The sequence below is a fragment of the Pristiophorus japonicus genome, unplaced genomic scaffold, assembly GCF_044704955.1.
Source record: "Pristiophorus japonicus isolate sPriJap1 unplaced genomic scaffold, sPriJap1.hap1 HAP1_SCAFFOLD_42, whole genome shotgun sequence".
Taxonomy (NCBI): domain Eukaryota; kingdom Metazoa; phylum Chordata; class Chondrichthyes; family Pristiophoridae; genus Pristiophorus; species Pristiophorus japonicus.
The window spans coordinates 7,115,840-7,124,511 of NW_027254090.1; the positions used below are offsets into that span (position 1 = coordinate 7,115,840).

Here is an 8,672-nt window from a genome sequence, read left to right on the forward strand (position 1 = left end):
GGATCTCATAGAAGCATATACAATTCTGACAGGATTGGATAGGATAGATGCAGGAAGAATGTTCCTGATGTTGGGGAAGTCCAGAACCAGGGGTCACAGTCTAAGGATAAGGGGTAAGACATATAGGCCCAAGATGAGGAGAAACTTCTTCACTCAGAGAATTGTGAACCTGTGGAATTCTCTACCACAGAAAGTTGTTGAGGCCAGTTCATTGAATATATTCAAAAGGGAGTTAGATGTGGCACTTATCGCGAAAGGAATCAAGGGGTATGGAGAGAAAGCAGGAGTGGGTTACTGAGGTGAATGATCAGCCATGATCTTATTGAATGATGGTGCAGGCTCGAAGGGCTACATGGCCTACTCCTGCACCTATTTTCTCTATTTCTATGTATGTTTCCCCATTGTAGTTTTTTTTAAGGTGATGTTTGTTGAGATATTGAATTGAAAAGATAGAATTACAGTGACGGTGAATTGATAATTAAAGAACAAACTTCTACTTTTGCAGAAATAAACAACACTGGATTGTCAGGAAAAGAAAGAAGGGAGCATTAAATTACTGACAGGAACTGGAATGAAACTCAAGGGATGGAGCATAGATAGAGTGAACTGCTCGACACAGTGAATTACCAGCAGGAAAATGTCTTTAAAACGGGGATTTGGTGAGAGTGGGGATTAGGTGCAGAGAGGGAAGGAGGTGAGAAGTAATTTAAACCGGGGCGGGGGGGACAAGAGCAAAATACAGGAGGGAGGGAGCGAAGCACTCGATGTAAAAAGAACTTTAACATCACTAACGGTTAATGTCAGTAAAATGATGGGAGAGCCGAGACCAATTGCCTGCACATTGTGCTCAATGTGGGAACTCGAGGACACTTCGTGTCTCCTGGATTGCCATGGGCACAAGAAGTGCCTCTGCTGTTGGAGCTCGAGCTCAGGGTCTCTGAGCTTGTGGAGCACCAGGTGTCACCGCTGGGAATATGGGAGGCTGAGATTTCCCGGGAGCACACGTTCCAGGAGGTGACCAGTTTGCAGCACAGAGAGTTCAGGAGGACAGTACGTGGGTGGCCATCTGACATGAGAGGAATACGAGGCAGGCAGTGCATCATCGGCTGTCCCTCGAACGTGGATGACTTCTTCCACGAATTCACAGGTGTTTCGATGAAGGACACGATGTTCCAGTCCTGAACTCCAATCGAGGGGGTGGAAGATACCTTTGTGTGGATTTGTTTAACGTGGGGTCGCCGTTGCACACCAGCCACCACACGGGCTTGACAGAGTGAGGTCTTGTTCCAGTGGCAAGGATTAACCAAGAAGACAGGAGACCAGCTCTGCTGCACGGACCTAGTGCGCACATATATCGCAGTGTGGGCTGGCCTGTGCTGCCCCTGGGCCCTCGCTTCTTCTGGGCCCCGTACCCTCATCTGTTGCACCTCCGCCACAAACACTCGCGGCTCCTCCGCCCCGAATATCCCACTCCTCTGTACCTGGGCCCTGCCGATGTTCCTGCCCACGCACCAAGACGGTGACCAGGGACCTGATGATGCCACCCAGTCGCCCATCTCAAAATCCTTTTGGTACGCCGCTCCAGCTCTTTTATAGCCCGAAATGTGGAGCAGTTCTCTCGCAGGTCGGGGGTCGGGGGTCGGGGTAGGCACGATGGCCCAGTCCCTCTGCTCCCGCTCTTTTATAGCCCGAAATGTGGAGCAGTTCTCTCGCAGGTCGGGGGTCGGGGGTCGGGGGTCAGGGTGGGCACGATGGCCCAGTCCCGTCGCTCCCGCTCTTTTATAGTCGGACCTGTGGAGCAGTTCTCTGACAGGTTGGGGGGTCGGGGGTCGGGGGTCAGGGTGGGCACGATGGCCCAGTCCCTCTGCTCCAGCTCTTTTATAGCCCGACCTGTGGAGCTGTTCTCTCGCAGGTCGGGGGGTCGGGGGTCGGGGGTGAGGGGGGGCCGCGATGTCCCAATCCAGTCGCTCCCGCTCTTTTATAGTCCGACCTGTGGAGCAGTTCTCTCGCAGGTCGGGGGTCGGGGGTCGGTGTGGGGGGGGGGGCCGCAATGTCCCAATCCAGTCGCTCCCGCTCTTTTATAGCCCGACCTGTGGAGCTGTTCTCTCGCAGGTCGGGGGGGCCACGAGGGGTGATGACAGCTGATCTGAGGGACAGGGGGAACGTACATGAGGAGAGACAACCGTTAACAATATTAGCTAACATGGGAGCCTGAAAAGGAAGTTGGGTGGTCAACGGTTTGGTGGGAATAGGGTAAAGGGAGAAGGAAATGGGTCTCATGGACAGGATGTGCTCAGAGAGGTCATGGGGGGAGATGGGAGATAAAGTGGACAAGGTGTGAGCTCAGGGCTAGGGCAGTTAGAACTTTAGAATAAGTTTGTCCCAGTGGTCTATGGGAAGGAAGGGAAGAGGCAGAGGCGGCCGAACGGATGATCACAATCTGAGAGACAAAGAAGTCCATGAGCTCCTCACACTTAGTGTCGGAGGGTGGAGACATGGGAGAGGGGTTTAAAAAGATGGTTAACTGTAGAGAATACGAGCCAGATTTTATATTGAAATTCCAGAATGATTGTGGAATAGTGAGCAATGTTTGCAGACGGGAGCAGGACCCAATAATGCTTTATGTGATCCAGCCAGATCTGGTGGTGAATGAATAAAAAACCAGTTATCCTCCAGATCCAAATAATGTTGGTGAGCTGCAGGTGCAAATATCCACAAGGGAATATGATGCATGTGGGCTTAGACTGCTTCAGTATCTGAGGAGTTGCTCACGGACAGAATTCTTATCGAAGCGCCCATGGTGTTTCTTTCCTTCAATATTCAATACCTGACTTTGCAATCCCAGGTACACGTGAAGCGATACCCTTACAAACAAACTTATAGCGAGCTCAGGATAGAAAATGACTTTGAGTCACCTTCGTTACCCGGTAAGGGAGGAGAACAGGAAGGGAATGGAGCGAGGGAGGCAGAGGGCATTAAAGATGAAGACTGACCAGGAGAAATCTGCCAGACAAGGAACTCGGGATTGTGTGAAAGGGGTCTGGACAATGAGAGTGACAGTACGAGGAGGAGGGACTGAAACAATGTGACCGAGATTGTGCTAAAGGCCATAGTCGGGTGATAGAAGGAACAACAGGGCTGGATTGAGATCTGCAGGACATGAGATTCAAGTAAAAATGAAACTTTGATCCGCAATATATCCTTTTATTTTACGCTGTGTGCTTCTGGTTGCATTTGCCATGTGATATATGAAACTTAACATTCATTGTTCATCTCATTGTTCCAAAAGATTACTCAGTTGGACAATGTGTAATGTGTCACCTTAATGAGTGTGATAGGTAAATGTCGCATGGACCAAAACCTGTTTGTTCAAGAGTCTGTAAGTAATGTGAGTGGGGATGTGATCTAATTGTCCCACTAGGGGTTTGTTCAAACTATAATAACCTGCAACTTTATCTTCATGTCCTGACTATTGGATTCTGACAGCTCTTTACAGTACCTAATGAAATCGGCTTCAAAAAGAAATGTATATTTCTCGATTTAAGGCTGAGATCGAATTGGTGCATTACCCTATTCTGACAGCAATTGGAGTACCTTGTGGGTCATTATCCGCACCTCTGGTGTAAGTAACAGAACATTTGCTGTTTGTGCTGTGAGGCTGGTAGAAGTAAAATGTTGTTCTTCAACTTTAATTACACTGAGAGCCTTCCATTCTTGTCTTGATGGTAAATGCACGGAGTCACTCATCCTCGCTCTGTGCTGAACTGTCGAGTCCAGACACCAAATGTGTCCTTGGTGTTCCCTGGCCAGGCCAGGGTAAAACACGCAGGGTGCCACTGCTGGGTGTAATCCACTGACTTCTGGTGGAAAGCTCGCCTGTTGCGGAGATCGGGTTAGGAAGGGCAGGGTGGGATTGTCGTGTTTCCCAAAGTCAGACAACCTGCAGTCCCGGAGAGTGGATTGTTGCTGTGTGTCCCAGCGTGTGTCTCAGGGAGAGAGGATTGAGTCTGTGTATCCAGCATGTGTCTCAGGGAGAGAGGATTGAGTCTGTGTATCCAGCATGTGTCTCAGGGAGAGAGGATTGAGTCTGTGTATTCAGCGTGTGTCTCAGGGAGAGAGGATTGAGTCTGTGTATTCAGCGTTTGTCTCAGGGAGAGAGGATTGAGTCTGTGTATCCAGCGTGTGTCTCAGGGAGAGAGGATTGAGTCTGTGTATCCAGCATGAGTCTCAGGGAGAGAGGATTGAGTCTGTGTATCCAGCGTGTGTCTCAGGGAGAGAGGATTGAGTCTGTGTGTCCCAGCAGGAGCCAGTGCCTCTAGGAGCCAGGGGACACACAGAAGGCGCATCAGATGAGCAAAACATGCAGCAGAAACTGTCCTCCTGACTTAAAGGTAAATTCGTGTGTTCCTCGCAAATGTTCAATTCAGATCATTATTATGATTTTGGAAAATGGCTTTTGTCGACATGTTTTGTGTTTGATGTTTAAAGTATGTTGAGGACCAGTGGGAAAAAGATGACGGCTTGCTTCAGTCCATGTGTGTTATTGTGGAGACGGGGCTCAGTCTGTGCAATACGGTTCGGGAGGGGTTTATCTGGAGAACATGAGTGAGAACTAGCGGTGATCTATTCTTACACAGCGCGGATTGTGAGATTTATCTTATTCCCAGGTGCCCACTGCCCCATGTTTTGCTCGAGCCTTGTGCTGAGATAAGAAGCCTGTATCTGGTTATAACTGGAGCATGCTGCTGCATTACATTCCTTGACATATTGTGTCATAATGTTTTCACATTGCTCCACTGGAAAGCTAATCTCATTAATAACTTATAGATGGCGGGCAACAACTCAACACCAGGCTCGTGTTCCCAATGTATTTGCTGCAATCAAAATCTCTGGCATTGTGTGGGTCAAGTCATTCGCTTTTTTAAGTACATGAGCATTTAAGTCAAATTTCGTGTCACTTAACCTGTACTTCCTGATTTAACTGGTCTTGTAGCCTTTCGCTTTTAAATTTGGTGATGTCCTGCCCCGCGGACCTCGCAGCGTCAGAATCGACAAATAAATGTAATTTCGAGGATCCCAAGTGAAGACTCAGCTGTTGGATGAAGGGTCACGGAGCCAACGCTACCAGAAATGAAACCCCGGCATGAGCCCCTTCGTATGAGGAGACAAGGGGCGAAATAACGAAATAAAGACACTCACAGCCCGTGTACATCGGTTAAACTGATCGGTGGTTTCTCAGCCTGGTTAGTGATTTCACTGTTTCTTTATCTCTCCTTCTCGCAGTGAACCTGATGGCGATTGTGATCCTGTCCCGGGGAAAGTGCGGTCTCTCCAAATGCATCACTCGCTACCTGGTGGCCATGGCGACGGCGGATCTGACGGTGATTGTCTTTAATGTGATATTACTTCGGATGTCTGTGCTGTATTGGTGGAACACTTTCCTGTACTACACTGCTGTGTGCAGATTCATTCACTTCCTGGCTCCGACTGCCACAGACATTTCTGTTTGGTTCACGGTCGCTTTTACCTTTGATCGGTTTGTAGCCATTTGTTGTCAGAAGCTGAAAACCAAATATTGCACCGAGCGAACCGCGGCTGTGGTTATAGTGACTTTGAGCGCACTGTTCTGTTTAAAGAATGTCCCTTGGCCCTTCGTGTATGCTCCTTATTTTACAGCTAATCACATACCGCGGGGTTGCCGTGTATCAGTACAGTTTTATGCTGCACCCACATGGAGAGCTTTCTCTTGGTTTGAACAGCTGTTAACCCCAGTGCTTCCCTTCTGTGTGATTTTATTGTTGAATACTCTCACCGTCAGACACATTTTAGTGGCCAGTCGGGCCCGAAGGAACCTCCGGGAAGGCAGCGATGGTGGGAATGACCAGGACCCTGAGATGAGGAACCGCAGAAAGTCCATCGTTTTACTATTGGCAATATCCGGCAGTTTCATCCTGCTCTGGCTGACAACGGTTGCATATTTCTTATTGTATCGTATTCTAGGCATCTTTAATTACAGAACGTTTTCTAACCCTTTGGCAACCTTTGAACACGCGGGAACTATGCTTCAGCTCCTGAGTTCCTGCAAGAACACGGCCATTTACACCGTGACCCAGAGTAAGTTCAGGGAGAAGATGATCAATGCACTCAAATATCCCTTTACACTAATTGGTAAATTAGTAAAATAAAGCAAACGGTTGCTGTGAAACCGGACCTGACTCCCCGATTATCACAACTCATCTCCAGATGAGAATTACCATCTATATATACAAAAGGGCCTCGGCAACGGGGCCAACAATATATATTTTACATTACTGTCTTGTCTTAAATTATAGCAACAGTTAATTTAAAAATAGTCGAGCATAATAATACCAGCAACCGATTAGCATTATTAATACATATTCCTGTATTCCTAGCATGTTTACAAACCGGCCTTGGAGAAACCGGGCCTCAATGCAATGAACCCGCAGCAAGGGCTGCCAATTAGTGACGGGATATTTGTTTGCACCACAAAATGATTCTTTCCAGTGAGAAAGCAGATTGCTTGTTTCCGTGAACATTTCACCTTTCATCCTCGCTCTCCTTCTATACCAATTCGCTGAATCACTGGGATGTTTTTCCATATTCAAATCAGCTCGATTCAACATTCTATCTGAGCGCTAGGTTTAAGGTTCAATTAAAGTTCAATTAAAAAAGGCATTTTAGATTTAGTTTCACAATTTGGAGATGACATAGTTCCTCCATACTGCTGAGAAACTTGCTCAATTTCAAATTATTTAAAATGTTACTGTTAAAGCTCAGTTATGCTGAAATAAAATACAAAAGTTGCTTTTGTGTGTTCCTTGTTAAACTGTCCGCCGAGGGAGGAAGATTTACTTGCATCACAATTGCTCGAAATTGAGCAGATAATCAATTTGAGGTATTGTTTGGGGGAAGAATATTGGCTGGAACACCTGGGAGAACTTCCCAGCTCTTGTTGAATAATGTCATATTTCACGGACAGCTGAGCGGAGGTATAAGGCCTCGGTTTTTCTCATCTCCGTGCTGCCCCTTGGCGATATCCTCCGAAAACACAATGCCAGGTTCCACATGTACGCTGACGGCACCCAGCTCTCCCTCACCACCATCTGTTTCGTCTCCCCCACTGACCCAGATTGGTCACACAATTGTCCCACATCCACTACAAAATGAGCAGAAATTTCCTGCAACAAAATATTGGGAAGACTGAAGCCATTGTGTTCGGTCTTCATCACCAACTCTGTTCCCTCGCCACCGACTCCATCCCTCTCCCTGGCAACTGTCGAAGGCTGAACCAGGCCGCTCACAACCTTGGTGTTGTATTTGGCCCCAGATGGATTTCTGACCACATATCTACTGCTTCACCAGACCGCCGACTTCCATCTGCATAATATCGCTCGACTCCACCCTGTCTCAGCTGGTCTGCTGCCCAAACTCTCATCCATGCCTTTGTTACCTCCAGACTTGACAATTCGAACACTCTCCTGCCCAGCCTCCCATCAACCACCCTCCATCAACTTGAACTGATCCAAAACTCTGCTGCCCGTTGTGTAACTCACACCAAGTCCCGGTCACTCATCACCTCTGTGCTCGCCGACCTACATTGGCTCACGTTCCGAAAACCAAAAAGCACCTCAGAGAACATAGGCCGCAGTACAGCAATTAAATGTCAGCCGAGATGATGTGAAAATTCCCACGTATGGATATTTGAAAGAGCAACCTTTTGACTCTGTTGTGCGATTTCTACCACTGAGCCAGAGCTGGCACTTGGTAAGGTGATGGTGGGACTTCAACTTAGTGTTGCGCAGGCCAATTTAGAGCACAGTTCAGCAGCAGGCTGCACTCGAGCCGAATATAAAGATGGTGTATTACCTTCCCTAATGGTAAACCAGTTGGGCTTTTACAGCAATCCAACAGCTTCATGTCACACTAAAGGAGAAGGCACTCTGCTTTTTCCCATCTTCATGCTGCCCCTCAGCGACATCATCTGAAAACACAACCTCAGCTTCCACACGTATATGTCAATTGTAAAATGATCCTTCTTGTTTTCCAATCCCCCGTCTGTCCCAACTCTCTAACCACCTCATACTAGATAGCTTCGAGCTCTCTGTGCTTCTCCAATTCAGGTCTCCTGCACATCACCGGTTACAGTTGCTCCATCATTAGCGGTCGTGCCTTCAGCTGCCGAGGCCTGAAAGCTCTGGAATTCCCTCTGGAAACCTCTCCGCCTCTCTACCCCTCCCCCTTCATTTAAGGCACTCCTTCAAATCTACCTCTTTTACCAAGCTTTCCGACTTTATCCTTACGTTGCTCGGTGACAAATCTTGTTTGATAATCGCTCTCGCAAAGCGCCTTAGGACGTTTTACTACATTAAAGGCGCTATATAAATGCAAGTTGTTGAGGTCGTAGAGATATTGTACCGGGTAAAATAGATAAAAAGGAGGGGATAAAACATTTGTCAGCCTTCAACGTGGAACAATCATCGGCTGGGCTGCATCCCAGGGTTTGCTCAGTGAAGTAAGGGTGGAGGTTCCACAGGCTCTTGTCACCATCTTCCAATGGTCCTGGAACAAAGGAACTAAATTCCAGGTGTCAAAACTATTCACCGTATTTATTAACAACTTCAAGGATGGCACAGCAAGTCATATCTCCAAAT

At 47.7% G+C, this 8,672-nt stretch overlaps 1 protein-coding gene across 1 annotated transcript; it reads left to right on the top strand.

The window, feature by feature from the left end:
• The first annotated feature begins 4,808 nt into the window (after positions 1-4,808).
• On the top strand, positions 4,809-8,269 carry LOC139250753 (probable G-protein coupled receptor 139). Its single transcript, XM_070873116.1, has 3 exons — positions 4,809-4,899; positions 5,284-6,168; positions 8,142-8,269. The coding sequence occupies exons 1-3, from the start codon at positions 4,866-4,868 to the stop codon at positions 8,267-8,269; spliced, it is 1,047 nt and encodes a 348-aa protein (XP_070729217.1). The 5' UTR covers positions 4,809-4,865.
• The last annotated feature ends 403 nt before the right edge of the window (positions 8,270-8,672 follow it).

What these genes read in the sequence shown, in the direction of transcription:
- LOC139250753 (XM_070873116.1), top strand. Translation starts at nt 4,866, where the DNA reads ATGTATTTGCTGCAATCAAAATCTCTGGCATTGT. An exon ending in ATCAAAATCTCTGGCATTGT is followed by an intron (nt 4,900 to 5,283) that starts GTGGGTCAAGTC and finishes TCCTTCTCGCAG; the next exon opens with TGAACCTGATGGCGATTGTG. An exon ending in ATATCCCTTTACACTAATTG is followed by an intron (nt 6,169 to 8,141) that starts GTAAATTAGTAA and finishes TCTCCAATTCAG; the next exon opens with GTCTCCTGCACATCACCGGT.